At 37.4% G+C, this 17,905-nt stretch overlaps 1 protein-coding gene across 4 annotated transcripts in view; it reads right to left on the bottom strand.

Annotated features, from left to right (window-relative positions):
* astn1 (astrotactin 1) overlaps positions 1-17,905 on the bottom strand; it is a 356,183-nt gene that overhangs the window by 286,623 nt on the left and 51,655 nt on the right. For all 4 annotated transcript variants that reach the window (XM_073874209.1, XM_073874213.1, XM_073874207.1 and 1 more), the window contains exon 2: positions 1,484-1,671. In XM_073874209.1, the coding sequence (XP_073730310.1) occupies positions 1,484-1,671 (188 nt within the window). The remainder of the gene's footprint in view (positions 1-1,483; positions 1,672-17,905) is intronic.

Consider the following 17,905-nt stretch of genomic DNA (forward strand, 5'->3'; position numbering starts at 1 on the left):
GTGTGCTTGTCATCAAAGACGGTTACAGTCACAAACGCTCAAGCGCGGTTTATGTGTGCTTGTCAATCACGGACATTAAATCTGCGGAGTTCTCTTCACTTGAAAAGGTGTCAGTGTCACGGAAAAGACTCACAAATTTCATGATACTGGTTTGTCTGAAAAGACATCATGAGACATCTAAATCACATCCATCTCTGAAATCGTGTTTTCAAATTATAGCAAAATTATAACCCAATATGCCTTGCGATGCCTCTCAATCACGGCAAACGTGTGATCGATCTTATGTTGTAAATGTGCCGCCTGCATCATTACATAATTACTGATGGTTGTGTATACAGTTCACTGACATCAAAACACAATCTATTCTCTGTCATGCTTAAATACTGCTCTGACCATTTTTGAAGTGACAAACATAATTCTTTGAGTAGAGAAAATTGTTTCCAATAAAGTCGAATCATCCGCTGATTTCCTGCATGGAATACTAATACAGTGACTATCTTCCTTATCACGATATCAGTGTCTGAGATAGGAGGCATGCAATCTTCTTTAGATTCTGAGAAAACATGGAGACTTCCCGGAGTTCGATGGAATCATATTCCACTGCGGATCGTTCAGTAGTCAATGGCATTGCACAGGGAATCAACTATCCACCCAAAACAACTGCCATACTCCACTAATGTGCAATTAAGGGACTTGATATTCAAGCAACAATGGAGATCCGGCACAGCCTGGTGTCCCTTTAGCCTTACATAAAAATAATGAGCCATTTGTGCTTTCTCTATCGAAGTATTTGCATGCCAGGCGCGAGTATGTTGGTCGGTTCATGTAATGTGTTAAGAAGTATTTATGTGCTCACCTACAACGCTAGTCACCACAAACAACAGTCTCCTCCTCCGTACAAACTCCATCCTGCATGACAATTTACAAATATGGATTTTCCACTAATCAAACTGAGCGTGTATAAAAGCTTCACGTAATCCTCATGCCCCCTAAGACTCTTTGCTAAAGTTGTTGTGAATGTAACTTCTTCTGAGGATGACAGTAGTGCAACGATCCATGGCTGTGAACAACTGCGAAGCCAGCAGGCGTAAACACTAATTGACTGGATCGGGAAAAACTTTCATCTTTCCCTGCATCTCACACCCAAATTTTTCTATCTACGTGATGTTTTTTTCTTTGTAATTTCCTCACGGCATGACCAGCATGGCGTCTTCACCCTCAGAACTGCATTGACAGATCTACAGATAAGTCATTCACTGAAATCTCTGCGGGTTTGTCAATTTGTAATAAAACTTCATTTGCATTTTTAAAGACTGTAAAATAAACTATGTTCGGATTAAAATTAGATATTTTGGCTAATTAGTTGTTTTTAACTACCAACAGGGGTCTGTTGCCATAACGTCAATCATTGAAAATTAGTTTAGTAACATTTATAAGCCAAATTATAATGCAGCAAATCTGGAAATGATTTCTGATGGCGTACCATGACTGAGATGTGCAGAATACGAAGTTCCTCCTCCGCAGAGTCACTAGCAGGGTAAGCTGTGGCCGCCGGGCCAGGCAAGTTTTGACTGCCGTCCTGGTGGTGGATGTGGAAAAGCAAGGTGCCATTTTCCAGCCATTGCTGCCTCCAGCGTACCAGGGGAATGTCCTCAGAGTTCCCAGAAATCTCTGCCAAACACAAACAAAACAGAAAACGATCATGCGGATGGCTGCTCAAATCCACGAAACAGTTCTCTTGATACTAAATAAGGTCTTATGAATGCCCACTTTCTGGAGCTTTAGTGCTACATGATGTGACCAATGCCAAAGTCATAGGGTTTGAATCGAGGGGAATTCCGATATCTCTGATGAAGCCAATACGGAAGTGACTTAAGCTGCAATTTATCGACTGGCCGCTGGGGGCGGGCTCACAAAGGGAGTTAACATGTTAACTCTTTCCCCGCCATTGACGAGATATCTCGTCAATCAAGAGAAAACGCTTCCCCGCCAATGACGAGTATTTCCGTCTTTCCGCAATACCGCTATTATGCCCTTCCGCAACTTTTTAAACCGGAAGTATTGCCTATGGCAAGCTGCTGCATGTCCGTGTCTGTTTTAATGATCGCTCTGAATGGGATCTCTATGAAAAGTCCGTCACAAAAATGGAATTATATCTGCTTTTTGCTCAAAATGTGGTGTTTTTGCAGAAACCTACCCATATTCAAAAGCTAATTACAAAAGAACTACTGAAGGTAGGATGACTAGTTTTTTTTCTTTTGGAAAGCAGAGGGTCTTTTCTTTCATGTGGTGTATGTTTATATATTTAAAGAACATTTTCTGGAAGGCATTAAACTTTTGTGAAAATCATGAAAAACGCTAGCGCTGGCTGGCAACATTTAAAAAAAATGCTGGCGACGAAATAGTTAAATGTCTTTAAAAACATCATCTTCAAATGATGCTATCCTAACTGTCCAAATACCCAGATATGCACTGGTATGGTTTCAAGGTAAATCTTCCTGTCATGCAAAGAAATGCTGTACATCACATCTATACATTATTCATATCCCACCAAATGTGATAAGCAATATCAAAGCAATCCCTCCAGCATTCAAAGTTCAGTTCATAAATACAGTATGTGTGATCGGTTTTAACAGCCTTAGGTCTGGTTATATGACCAGAGTCTGTTAAAGCAATACTTTTCGAAGAATCAGATTTCCTATTTTCAGGCAATGTAGGTGGAGAAGTGATCAAATTGGCCTTCCTTCTACAACAAATTGGGCATGTTTTTGACACTGAATAAAGTCTGATTGATATGCAAGGACAGAGGATTGTCATTTTGTGACAGTTTATTAAACTACAGTAAATGTGATATACTGGAAATGTGTTGAGCGGGTTATACATTTTTAATGAATGCTATTGAATTCCATCTTTGGTTTGCACGGTTAAACACGTGTTTGTAAACATGGTGATGTACTCCTGAAACAAATGGAAAAAAAATCTAAGCTTTTGACCTGTGCAGCCTTGTATGCATTATTAAAATTTTAAAGAAAGGAGAAGCAGAAGACTACCTTCCACAAAATGATGTTTGCCACAAATTGGAGATGAAACCCTGACTCATTTTGAAAGTTATACAGGCACAACATAAACTAGAATGACTCGACACTTCATCACTGGAATTAGAGCCTCACAGGTCCAGTGTAGTAGGCTATGACACTTTTATTAATAACATTAATGACAAAACACTAACAAAAGCATGCTACTAGAATTAATTACTGCTGTTTCCTATGGCATTTTTAATGAATAGTGCAAAATATGGTCTGAAATTACTTTTATTTTTATTGGTTACACTTTACAATGAGGTTGTACTTCTTAACAATTAGTTAATCCACTAGCAATGAACAATAATTCTATTTATTAATCTTTGTTCAATTTTTGGCATTTATTGATACATTAATAAAATCAAGGGTTAACATGTCAACTGTATTGACATTAACTAACATAACGAGAATCAATATATGCTGAAAAACTATATTGTTCATTGTTGTATAGTTGATGCATTGTTTACTAATACAACTTTATTGTAAAGCGTGTTTTTTTGGGGATCTAATTTTAAGGTTTTTTTAGTGATGCCCTAACGTATTGCATATGGCTAACACTGTTTTTATTTCATAATTTTATAAATGCATTATTATGTATAACTTGGACTTAGTAGGGTTTATATGAGACCAGATAAAATGAACATTTGTTTTAATTTTTGTACAATAAGGTTGCATTTGTTAACATTTTTTAACTACATTAGTTAAAACAAACTTATAGTAAATTATATGTTTGAGTAATTACAACTTCATTGATGGGACATTTTCAGTCAAAAATGAAACTACCGTAAACATTTTCAGATAATTGATTTATTACCAATAAATTAAACCATTTCCTTATATTTTACTAAACCCCTGATCATAAAGAACAGACATCATTCTCTCTCTAAATCTATGATATTGTTTCTATAATATAGGAAAATGCATGTTATGGATGTGATGTGACAAAAAAAAATTTTGGGAGACAAAATACTTTATAATTCTTTTAATTATATTGCACAATTTAAAGCAATAATACCCAACAAACAGAGAAGAGACAGCTCTTTAAAGAACATTACATTTTTTATTTTAGTTTTCGTGTGCGCATTTGTGAGGAAGAAACAATGTTATGGAGGTGACATGTCAGCTGTGCTTACCTAACTATGGTAAAATGCTTATGCTTTAAAAACTTTAATAGAGACCTCGCATGTGTATATAAACTATACCAAAAATTGATCTGAGATCAGCATGGTTAAAAACCTTTGGTAAAATGTTTTCATGTTAAGGTTGACATTTGCATGGAATTGCTCATCTACAGCATTTATAACCTTAGTTATTTTAACTTCAGCACTTATTTTTACGTTTTTTTTTAATCAAAAATTGTAACAGTTGAGATGAGTTAATGCACAATGCAACTTATATAATACATCTTAATAAATGCTGTAAAAATATATTGCTTATTGGTAGGTCATTGTTATGTTGTAAATGAACAAAACCTCTTTGTAAAGTGTAACCTTTGTATGCTTTCAGATTTTTATTTACACTTTCTCATTTCTTTGTGTATAAATAAAACGAATAATAAGACACTAAAATTAAATTAACTGTAATTAACTGTGTTTAGGATATAATTATTATCTCTACAGATCGCACTTTCAGCAAAATAACCTGAAGACTTTCATTTCACACCCTGAACTCTCATTAAAATATCACCTTCTATATTTTTCTGAAGATCCTTTCAGCTCAACGCATTTATAGTCACGACTCATTTGTAAGACCAACCACCAGAATAAACATTTTAAAAACACACCGATATGTCAACGGAGGCTTGTATCACATCTGTTACAGCTTCAATAGAAAATCTTTCAGTGTGTGGATCAGCACATCACAGGCCACAATAACACATTTACAAACATTATACAGTCAGGAGGACAAGCATGTATCTCAACAAAAATAATGATGTCCCATTACTCTGCATACTTTTCTGACCTCTGTTCTCATTTAAAGAAAAATCTAGCCAACGTTTGTGCACCCCCATGTTTTTTCTGACCCCATAAAAATACGTTTCAAATGTAAAACACTAAATGAGATGTCAGGCAGAATACGGAGTGGGATTTATTATTTATCTGGACAACAAAAAGCATTTTATATATGCTAAATATATTCTTTATATTCAGCTGCAATATTTCAACTGTATTTCAAGGCACCCAAACTTTGTTTCGTAATAAGGTCTGATTCTGTAACAAATCCAAAAGCTATTTAATCTGTGGCAGAATGTAGAGTGAATGGCAAGTCATGCTTTGATTACAAACTATCAGAGAACCTCAATGCTTCATGTTGATTGTAGCTGAATCCTCTTTTAAATGCATGGCAATAGTTGGGGGGGGGGGGCTGGTACTATTCATCTCACATCCTGATGCAGTGTATAAACCTGCCCTCCCCTTTCTTTTCACTGTGTGTGCTTACAGAGACTCAACTATACATCTGGCCTGTGGTTAGATAAGTCAGTTACATCTTCTGCCTGTCATACAGTTGACCGCTGGGTTTGACGTCATCTAAGTTTACAACAACAGAGGTTAACATTTTGGTTAACAAATGTTTTGCTATAAAGTTACAATCTTTGAATATTTTCATTTTTTAACAGATTCATACAGGTTAGAGGCCGACATTTAGGTTTTTGTTCTCCATAGATCAGCATTAGTTTTGTGCCTGTGTGCACCAGTAGATGCAATTATTAGAAGTCATTATGTTATAATTGCCTTTGAGATTAGGCATGATCTTTCTTGCATCTGATATGGTGTAATTATCAGTTATTATCTTTTAATAATAGATTTTCAGATTTGTGACCCCACCTGTGAAAATGTGGCTAAAGTTGCTAAAATCTAATTTTGAGATTTAAAGCGTCAAAATAGTCATGACACCAAAAAAAAAGAAAAATATTTTTTTTATTTGTGTTCATTTCTGTAAATGATTTGCCTGGGTTTCCCCATGCTGCCTTGCGCACAAATTTATTCACGCTGCAAGTCTAGCATGGAAACTATGGCCCTTTTTTGCCCCTGAAATACCAAGCACAGAATGTGGAGGGGGCAGCAAGACGATCACGACGTCTATGCGACACACCGAAGCAGTTTTGTTATTTGTTATAACACGGCAACAGACGTGAAGTTACTTTTCAATGAAGCCTTAGATAGTGTTCTTGTCACGGCTAGTCCGTGACATGTTTTGTGTATTGCACTAATCTGTCTCACCTGGACTTTCATTGACTCATTACGCCAATACACCACACCTGTCATTTGTTTAATTGTCTTTGTATTTATATGTCTTTGTTCTGTCACACTGGTTGCCGGATTATTGTCATTGACCGCGTTTACATGCACCCTAATAATGCGATTATAATGGGATTTTGTCAATACTGCGATTATACTTTACCTCATGTAAACGCAATAATTCGATAAAAATAATGCGATTAAGCTCATAATCAGAGTAAGAATAATCGCATTAAAAGAGGTGGCGTACGCCGTTTATAATCGCAGTATGCGTCCATGTAAACGCTTTAATCGCATTTATACCGCACTAACTGAAGTGCGCGCGTGTTTTAGTCACGTACCTTAACCACAAATTCGTTTTAAACTTGACATTAGGAAGTTTTACATAAACTCTGCCAACACGACTCGCTGTCAGCAGTCTGCCTTCATTCAGAAACAGCTCAAATAACACGACAGCAGTGTATAAAACCTTTAAGGGACATTATAACGATAATTATAACGATAAATATATTAGTGACCACATCAACTTCATGCTAATTCGCTCAACGAGCGCGGCATTACCTAATATTGGATATTTCTTGTAATAAAAACTTTTTTGCAATTGTTTACATGTCACTGAATGTATGCTGTTCTTGTTGCATTTACACAGCGGGAAACCAGCAGATGTCCTCAACTCGCTGCGTTTTGCGTAACTAAACAATGAATGTAGTAGGTTAATATCTTACCTTTTGGCGTAGTCAGTGTGGTAGAAAAATTTCACAGCAACAACTGCATCAGCTCTCTGGATACCTGAGATAATTTTATGTTATAACCTCAGCAATGAATGAGCTTTCTAATGCATTTTAAGTGCGCGTGCACTTCAAGTTAAAATAGATTTGATTGGCTGTCAATGGTTTATCGTTCATCATGTGCCAAAATCGCTATCGTTATAGTTGTTGTGTGAACTATTATCTTTAATATAAAACGATTTTTAAAACTATATTTTATATCATGTGAACGGCCTTTACAGGCACTGTCATATTTCTATCTTCATCACGGCACCGGATAATAAAATACATCTATAACAACGTGTTTGTCATTTTAACGTAAGTAAAATAAAACAATGGACCATATATGTGAGTTCATCATTTGTGCTCTGCATTGGGCTATGTGTGAATAATCCGAAAATAAAACTGCATGTAAACCGGAGTGAAGAGGTTAGCTCCAGTCATGTAAACATCTTACTGCGATTAAGTCCTTACTCGCATTATTGGTGTACATGTAAACGAGCTCATTGATACCCTGTCTGTTTCCTGTGTTGCTGTTCCTGTGTTCCTGCATTCACCATGTCTGCCCTCGTGTTTTTATTATTAAATGTTATTTATTTTGAACCTTGCGTTTGCGTCCTGTCCCACTTCCCGAGTCATGACAGTTCTAAGTAGTTTTGAACGCAAGTTTATTTAAAAAAAAAAAAATTTGGCATTAAACAATTTCATATCCAAGAAAAATGTTTGTATATGGCAAGACATGATAGCCACGGGGTTTTATAGGACCAACCTTCTAGGCATCGTCGACGACATAGTACAATTAACTTATAAATGGTAAGTGGTACATTTTTGGGGGGGCAGAGGAAAAATCTAACTTTAAATATAAGCTTGTACTTACATCAGAATTTCTCAAAAACATGGTTTTCTGAGACTGAAATTCATCAAATCTTTGACATTGCCTTACTCAGTCAAAATGATTAAAGATATCAAGGTGATTTTTCACCAAATGTTCTTTACTTTTGTTTAATTGGATTCGCAAGCAGGGTCACATTTGTACAGTTAAATTCACAAATTGTCCTTGCAGCATCACAGCAACAGTTGTAAGGAAAAACTCGGAAGAAAAAAATCACAGCTTCAGCAGCCTGTTTCAAGGTATATATGGTGGCGGCAATTTTCTCCCTGAATAAGAATTCAGGACTGGGCAATCAGTCAAAGTCAGTGTTATTTTGTCAACCTATCCAACATTCAGAACATTAAGAGCAATGGCCAGCCATGGTAATTTGTTATGGGTTCAAAAGCCATGTTTAATGTTTCATGTTGGATAATTAGCCTTAGGATTGAACACAGCAGACAGGGAATGCGTGCATTCAAGGTTAGGAGATCACAGAGGCATAGAAACAATATATGTCATGTAGTACCTGCATCATCTATATCTATCAACGGGTGTGGGCAGCAATAACTATAATAAACAGTAAACACCCATTACTTTTGCTGTCATAACAGATGTTACTGTGACTCCAATAAGTGACATGTAACTTAAATACTAAACCCACCTACAGTAAAAGTAGCTACATTAAAGCTTGATTATACTTCAAGCTATCATCGAATGTGTGATGATGAAGTAAATTCACCTAGAAACAAGCCTGCACTTCTTTCATGCAATTTCAATAAACTACACACTTTTTTTCATGAGCTGAATTCAAAGATCTAAGACTTATTCTATGTTCACAAAATATTGTTCACAAATATGCTAAATCTGTGTTTTTCAGCACTTTGTCAAGATAATCCATCCACCTTACAGGTGTAGCATATCAAGATGCTGATTAGACAGCATGATTATTGCACAGGTGTGCCTTAGGCTGGCCACAATAAAAGGCCACTCTAAAATGTGCAGTTTTACTGTATTAGGGGGTTCAGGGGGGTTCGAAACCATTAGTCTTACGCAGAGCAACACATCTTCTTCACATAGAGTTGATAAGGATGTTGATTGTGGCCTGTGGAATGTTGGTCCACTCCTCTTCAATAGCAGTGCAAGCTGCTGGATATTGGCAAGAACTGAAACACACTGTCGTATACACCGATCTAGAGCACCCTAAACATGCTCAATGGGTGACATGTGTTGTGAGTATGTTGGCCATGCAAGAACTGGGATGTTTTCAGCTTGTGTGCAGATCCTTGTAAAATGGGGCTGTGCATTATCATGCTGCAACATGAGGTGATGGTTGTGGATGAATGGCACAACAATGGGCCTCAGGATCTCATCACGGTATATCTGTGCATTCAAAATTCCAAGCAGATGAGCTTCCCTGATGGATTCTGACAGATTGTGCAAAAATTATTTGACTATGCAAACCAATTGTTGCGGTGCGGGTGGCTGGTCTCAGATGATCTTAGAGGTGAAGATGCTGAATGTGGAGCTCCTGGGCTGGTGTGGTTACACATGGTCTGCGTTTGTGAGGCTGGTTGGATGTACTGCCAAATTCTCTTATGGTAAAGAAATGAACATTCAATTTATTGCTAACAGCTCTGGTGGACATTCCTGCAGTCAGCATGCCATTTGCACGCTCTCTCAAAACTTCTGACGTGTGGCATTGTGCTGTCTGATAAAACTGCTTATTTTAGAGTGGCCTTTTAAGGTGGCCAGCCTAAGGCACACCTGTGCTATAATCATGCTGTCTAATCAGCATCTTCAACACATTCTCACCCCATGTCGTCAATATTTGACGCACTTGACCATGCGTCAATATGTGACGCGGAGGGTATACCTTTCGCGTCATTTTTTGACGAACTGGGGACTTCAATACTATTACGTCCGTTGCATTCTCTTTCCTATTTTCTTAACATTTTCGCGTCGGTTTAGGGTTAGATTACGCGAAATTAAACAGTTGTCACCTGGCGTTGGGGTTAGAGTTAGGTATGACAGTTGTCACCTGGCGTTGGGGTTAGAGTTAGGTTTGGGTAGGGATGTCATTATGTAAATCTAACCCTAAACCGACGCGAAAATGGTAAGAAAATAGGAAAGAGAATGCAACGGACGTAATAGTATTGAAGTCCCCAGTTCGTCAAAAAATGACGCGAAAGGTATACCCTTCGCGTCACATATTGACGCATGGTCAAGTGTCGTCAAATATTGACGACATGGGGTGAGAATGGGCTGGCATCTTGATATGCCACACCTGTGAGGTGGATGGATTATCTCGGCAAAGGAGAAGTGCTCACTTACAAAGATTCCGAAAGATTTGTGAACAATATTTGAGAGAAATAAGCATTTTGTGTACATAGAAAAAGTCTTAAATTTTTGAGTTCAGCTCATGAACAATGGGGGCAAAAACAAAAGTGTTGCGTTTATAATTTTGTTTAGTGTAATTATTATGCTAAAAGATTACATCTGTGGGAAAAAATAAGACACCACTCCAATTGCCTTTAATTATTTTTTCAGTCCATTGTCTGCTGAATTCCAACAAAAGCAAAACCTGGAGTGACAATAAAGTCACCTAACGTTAATGTTAAAGACTAAGTGCACACCAAGACCCATGAAAGACGTTATTAAAAATCTGGGTTATCCCATATGTATTGAATATGTAATTAATGAATATTCATTACATATTCAATACATTAGTATTATGTTGTTTAACCTCATAAGACCTGTTCACATATGTTGTTTGCATCATAATACTTAATTATGTGTAACTGGAACGTGTTGTACACAAACGTGTACAATTACACTGCTTCATGTTCAAAGAAAAATATTTGGTTATTATATTTATTGGTTCTTTCTAACCCTAAATAGCTGGAAGAAATCTGAAAAAGACAAACCAAACCTCAGGTCTTAGGAGGTTAAAAGAAATATTAACTTGTTTTTTTCTTGTTTTTCAGCTGGGTCTCGGTACAGTTGTTTGGTCCGCACCCAAGTTCCATTGCTGTATTCACACCTGCCCAAAAGGTCTGCACCACATTTACAAAACTAAAAAGTCCTAATATTTAACCCTGCAATGATTTTGAATGGTAGACTTTGTAAATATGTTTCTTTTCTTGGCCGTGAACCTGCAAACCTGCCTTGAAGAACATAACTTTTTTTACTGAACTAAATAAATCAACAATCACGTAAGTAAAATGCGTAAAATATTTTTTTCTGTGATGAGTTATGTGTCTAGATCATGCAGATTTTAAGATATAGCTGAATGTTTTGATTATATTAGATTTTGAGCTTGTTATGTCAATGTTGTGTTAAATGTATATTTTGAGTTTTAATCAATGTTTTAAGAGTATTTAATAAGTGTATAGGAAATAAATTATTTATTTGAGAATTTAAAAGTATTTATGTGGCAATATTTGAAACTATCTGTATCTTATTGTTTATAAAATATTCTTTGCTGGTCTTGTTTTCTTGTCTGGGCTTTATTTGCCCATATCTCTGTTTGCTGCACGAGGGCCAGGTGATAATGTTCTGGAATGTGGGGTAGGGGGTATAGGTGATATTAGCATTATAAATAGAGGACGATAAGCTTGTCAGGGGCTGTCCACACGGAGACGCGTATCACTGTATACGCATAAATTTGTTATCGTATTGGCGTTTCATCCACACGGATCCGGCGTTTTGGGAGACTGAATCCGCTATTTTTTGAAACCGGGTCCTAAAGTGGATAAATCTGAAACTGACACCCTTGCGGTTTCGTCTGTACTGCCAATCCGTATATTTTGTGAAGCGAAAACGTCATCACATCACGTGTCGGAAGCGTCACACGTAACAGCAACAACAATAATGGCGGACTACGTAATTGTGTTCGTGCTACAGAAGCTACTAAAGCCTACTAGCTTTATTACAGCAAAATCTATTGCTTCTATGCAATTGTGGTGACCAACAAGCGATATTGGACAACACCATACGTTGGTTATGCGCATGCTCAAAGTCTTCTCCGTGTATAGTGTATATCTGTGGCAGAATTACAGCGCCCCATACTGGTCCGGCATATATACTACACCGCTTTCAGTCGGTTTTAGTGGTTTCGTGTTTACGGATTCTTTTTTTAGAGCAAGGGAAAAAATGACCGTATAGGGAATGCACCGGCTTTGTGTGGACATAGCCTCAGACAGTGTGTGAATTCTGTGGAATGGGTGAATCCTTTGAAATGTATAAATGTGATTGGAATTGATTTGCATCAAGATTAATAAGCATGGAAATAATCAGTGTTTTTTTTATTTCAGAATGCTACCAGACAGGACTGTCTTATCTACAATGCGTATGATGTCATTTCTATCATCCAAATTTGGAAAAAGTGACTTTGATGACTTTGGGACTCTGATATAACTGATGAGGAGGAATGTGGTGATGCCTCTCAACTATAAAAGAGAAATTAAAAATGTTATGTCTGCCCATATGATGAATATGTTGACATGACGGCAACAAAACCAACCCATTCAAGAACACAGACCTTGCCCCATGACAGGTATTACTGTCTGGAAAAGATTTTATCTTATTTCCCGATAACTACCGGCTGTCTCTACATTATCCCTTACTTAACATTTGTTCAAACAGTGAGTGAAATCACAGCAATTCTGCTACACCAAAGGCCCAATGTTGTAATATTACAAGATTTCCATAAAAACTTACTAAATTGTAAAAAATGTAAAAACCCATTGATTTTTTGCATTTGCAAGAGGACTCTTACAACAACCGATAAAATGTTAAAAAAAATGTTTTTTTCTATATTTGGGTCTTACAGGGTTAAACACAATAAATAGTAAAATAAAATTTTTATTTTGGAGTGGTCTCATAATTTTTTTCAGAATCTGTGTAAGATTTGTATTGAAAATTGAGGTGATTTTCCACCATCCAAAAAAAAGACAGGTTTGAGTTTTAAACAGAAATCTAAACAACTGAATAATCACTAAGACAGCTGCTGAATCCAATCACATACACCGCACTTTAAGAAGCTCTAGAAGTAAGCACCACCAGTCACCTGCAATGTTTAAGCCACTAAAGACTGACAAATAATGTACACGGCACAAAGAAATCACATGCACTTTAAATGCTGGAGCACTAAACCTTGAGCCTTTAAATGCATTAAAGTGCACATGAGAGTCCAGAGGTAATCAGCTAAAGAGCCATGCAGCACATACTGTGTTTAGGTCACATGTTGTGGCATCATTTTACGTGACATTTCATTGTGTCCAACCACCCCCGTAGCAGAAGCCATCATCATTATGCTAATTAATTTAATTACTATAAGCCATTTATCTCTTGTACATCGTGCTGTGTTGCCCTCATCTTTCTCTCTTATCACTTTGTGACAAAATTAGGCTGATGGTCGCCAGATTCCGGCTTCCTCCACAACCACCCACTCGAAATGGGCCTAAAATTTGCTCTAACCTTTGACAAGTGTTTGCACTTTTACTTATTTTTGCATAATTCCTTTGGTAAACTGGGTGCTAAACAAAGCAGATGCTTACCAAAAACATTTACACTTACGCAGTCAGCAGACGCTTTTATCCAAAGTGACTTTCAGTGCATTACAAGGTATGGATTATTTTAATAGATCGAACTCACAACCTTTCTCGCCACACACAGAGTTACATCAACCCTGTCCCGAACAGCATCCGCCAATGTGATATCACAGCAGCTGCATTTTCAGCAAATGTGCTTTATACAGCACATTAAGGTATTAGACTTTTCAAACACAAGACTTGCGGTCTCCAAGAAAATGTTTAAAACGAAGGCAACGTGACAATTTCACCTCAATGAGGATCGTGGGCAAGGCGCAACCTTGCTGCTGCACTACAGCAAAGGGTGCTGTTACAGCGTCTTATCGCAAACATTCAGGAGGAGCGACAATAGACTTATCGGCAGTCTCTGGCTCAGCGGGACACGTCTGCATATTCAGTCAAGTGCGCGTAGGTTTCTTCCACCGATCACATACACCGGGAGACTAATCTGAAGATGCTGCGTTAAACCCCGAGCTCTATTTTTTTCAGGATAACGTACATTTAATTAAACATAACCATTCGCTGTACAAAGATGCCCATGCCCTAGAACAGTGGGAGGTAAAGAAAGTGTCACAGAAATGAGACTCATTTTGTGGCACGGCGGGAAAGGGGTTCCAGAAAAAAAATTCAGGGCAGTTTAATTGAAATACGTGCATGCATTGTTTGTCATAAACACTTAACTGGAAAGAATAGGCATTAATGCTATCAACGACAGCATAGGTGCTGTGTTTATCGGCATTAAATCATTCGATTTTTTTATTTTCACTCAGCAATGCTCTTTAGATGAACTGAAGCATGCTATGAATGAGCATACGCTAAAAAATGTTTTTGTTTTGTTGAATATTTCTTGTGAAATAAATATTAAGACAACTTAACTAGGCAAATTAAATGTAACAGCATGCATAGTTTTAACACACAATCAGTGCATTGTTTGATACAATTATTGCAACAGAATTATTGTTTATGTAACGATATCCAGCAAAAATGAACCCAACTCTCCTAATCCATCGCAAATGTAACGCCAAAGCAAGTAGGTTATGGTTGGAAAGGTGAAGGTAACAAAGCTTAACTCTTTTGTTGTGTGCACCCAAGGCTCCCGGCAGGCAGTTCCCTTTAAGCTAGACCTGAGGTCAGTATGATGCTAAAGCTGGTGCTGATGCGGTGGAAGGGGAAAACAGAGGGTTTTGAATAGGCATGCACTTTTTATAACGGGGCCGGAGGGCCTTTGCAGAGTCTATTTATAGTGCTGGAGTCAACAGGACTAAGAGGACTGGCAGGATGAGGAAAACAAGACTTGTTAATGGATGCTGTACGACTAAAACACGGTAGAGAACATGTCACCGTTTGCCACTTCATCTCACATCACGCTGCATATAGGAACTGACAGGTAGCATGCCCGCGATTTTGCACAAACAGTAATATGACTTGTTTTGAAGATCATTTGAGACAAATCTACCTGTATGTTTTGACGTTTTAGCTTTTGGTTTGTTTTTCAGCTCATACTACATACAAAAAATGCTGTATTCAATACCGTATGCATTTAAAATTTTCATTTTATTTCTCAAAAGATCATTTAATTGCTTGCTTTTTAAATTAGTAGAAGCATCTGCACCATTGATGTCATCATTAATACCTAAAAAAAATAAATAAAAAAAAATGCATGATTATTTCATTATTATGGTAATTTCGTCAAAAACAAATTCAAGCATTTCCTTAGTGTGATAAAAGCAAGCAAGCATCCCTGCACCGTCCATGCCCAAAGCATGCATAGAAAACGCCTTTATCTTAACTGAAAGAGAAATTTGGTGGTACTGTAATTTTCTCAAATTGCTCAAGCGGAATAAAGAGGTAAATTATAGTATGCTCATCTGTTCATAGAAAGGCAACACTTGTTTTTATCTCTCCATATGTTTTTGGTCACTTTAACATAAACCAATGGGGGATGGGATTCAATGGGGATGGATTGCATTCATTGATATTGTGCATACCTGTACATACTGTAGTTTTGGGATATAACTATGTATGGAGTCAGAATTGCTGCATATTTTAAAAAAATAGACTATGATACACATATTGTTTTTCACATATATTCCAAAATCTTTTAAAATTGCAATCTGTAATTTTTTGGTTAAAAATAAATGACATATAGTTATTAAGCAACTACCGTATTTTCCGAACTATAAGTTGCTCCAGAGTATAAGTCGCATCAGTCAAAAATGCGTTTTGAAAAGGAAAAACATGTATAAGTCACACTGGACTAGTAGGGCCCTATAAAATCTGTTTTATTTTTTCCCAAATTCCGTTTTATTTTTTCCCAAATTCCGTTTCTCCGTTTTTAATTTTTGCAAATTCCGTTTTATCCGTTTTAATTTTTGGCAATTAAATTTTTTACCCTTTACTTTTATTTTAGTCATAAAAAGAGTGTGCCTTTAATGTTAATGATTAAAATGTAAATGATTTGGGGAAAAACTGGATAACAGGATTGCTTAATGACTATAAAAGATGCATTTACATACACACACACACACGCGCGCACACACACACACCTCAATTCAATGCATTGTTTAGTGTTGTTGCAGAAGGCTACAACAAGGTGTCAAAGCAGTGGTGTCTTCAGAAGTGCCTTAAACACATCAATCCAGCGGAACGCGATCCATATTTTATACACAATCGCTTGAAATGCATATAACTTTACAAACATACACAGGATAGTGATCTGACTTAGGACAGCATGAGCACGCAGCTCTTTGCACGTGCGAGCGAAAGAGAGACAGAGAGCGGCGCCATGATGCAGATGATTATATTTTAAATGCGAGGGATAGTTAGTTTGCCTCAGCTCGCTTGAAATGCATAAAACTGAACAAATACATGAGGATTTGTGTTCGCACTTCGGACAGATGCGTGAGCGCGTGCATGTGAGAGAGGTACAGTGAGACAGACGTTAATGAGAGAGTGCATGCATCTTTGCGCTCACCGTGAACGGAGTGTTGACAAAACTTCCAAAATAACAGTTCTCCGGTCACATAAAAGTCATGTGAGACCTGCTCGGAACTAAGTGCTTAGCGTCGAATTTCTTAATTTTTTCGCTGACAAAAGCAGAGTCATGGAGAGCCGCTTCGTCATGGTTTCAGTGTTTTGGAAGGGGTCTGAAACGACGGGAGGGGGGGCTTGTCGCCCAGATTTACTTCCCCCGGTCTGCATTTCCCCCAGACATACGTTCGTCTCCCACACAAAAACACAATTTTATTCAAAATATGTAAAATTCCTCAAAATTCCGCGTTAATACTAGATTCCGTGTTAATTAGCCAATTCCGTGATTCCAAAATTATAGGGCCCTAGACCAGTGGTTCTCAAACTTTTTCCGTGTGCGGCCCCCCTTGTGTATGGTGCATTCCTTCGCGCACTCCCCCCCCCAATGAGAATTTATGATAAAAACTGTTAAAAAATTTAACATTTTAATTAAACAAAACACATTAAGTTATACAAAGTAGTGCTGTTGGTTAGTAGCCTTATTTTTTTAGGTTTAATTACACAGAATTCATGATAAATGAATGTATTTTATAAAATGTCATAAAACTGGGGCCCCTCTGAAACCATCTCGCGGCCCCCCTGGGGGCCCCGGACCCCAGATTGAGAACCACTGCCCTAGACTATACGTTGCATTTATTTAGAAAATTATTTTACAAAATCCAAGCCCAAGAACAGACATTTAATCTGGAAAGGCAAGTTATTCAACTAAACAATAGCACACAGAACAGCAGGTTGAATAGGTGTCTGTACATATGAAAGTCACATTAACAGTTATTTACACAATACACAATAGCATACAGAACATACATGAGAAGCTGAATAGGCTGAATTAACATACCAAACGAAACCAAGTTCACCAACTTCCCAAAGTCATTCCGCATCACTGAATCCATTAAATTACATAAATATAGGAGCAGCATATAGCGGACTCTCGCGGCTGTAGACGGTAATGGTTTCTCTTGGTTCATATTTATTAATTTTGACATATAAGTCACACCTGACTATCAGTCACAGGACCAGCCAAACTAAGAAAAAAGTGTGACTTATAGTCCGTAAAATACGGTACATAACATTTGACGTAAATCCACAACCACCTATAAATAGGTAAAGTAACCTGTAATTTTATGTTTCAAACAGTGATGGCGATAGAGAGGTAAAAGTTAAAGACTGTAGCTTTACTGAAATTTTGTTGAACATTTTAGGTGTGTTTGAGGTTTGCTGCTTGCAGTCGAGGGAGGAGTTGAAAACGGAGCAGTCAAACTGAATACCTGCTGCTTGCCATAGTGACGTGTGTGCCTTGTTTCCTTTTTTTTGCTGTTTATACTGT

This window comes from Misgurnus anguillicaudatus, chromosome 2, assembly GCF_027580225.2.
Source record: "Misgurnus anguillicaudatus chromosome 2, ASM2758022v2, whole genome shotgun sequence".
Taxonomy (NCBI): domain Eukaryota; kingdom Metazoa; phylum Chordata; class Actinopteri; order Cypriniformes; family Cobitidae; genus Misgurnus; species Misgurnus anguillicaudatus.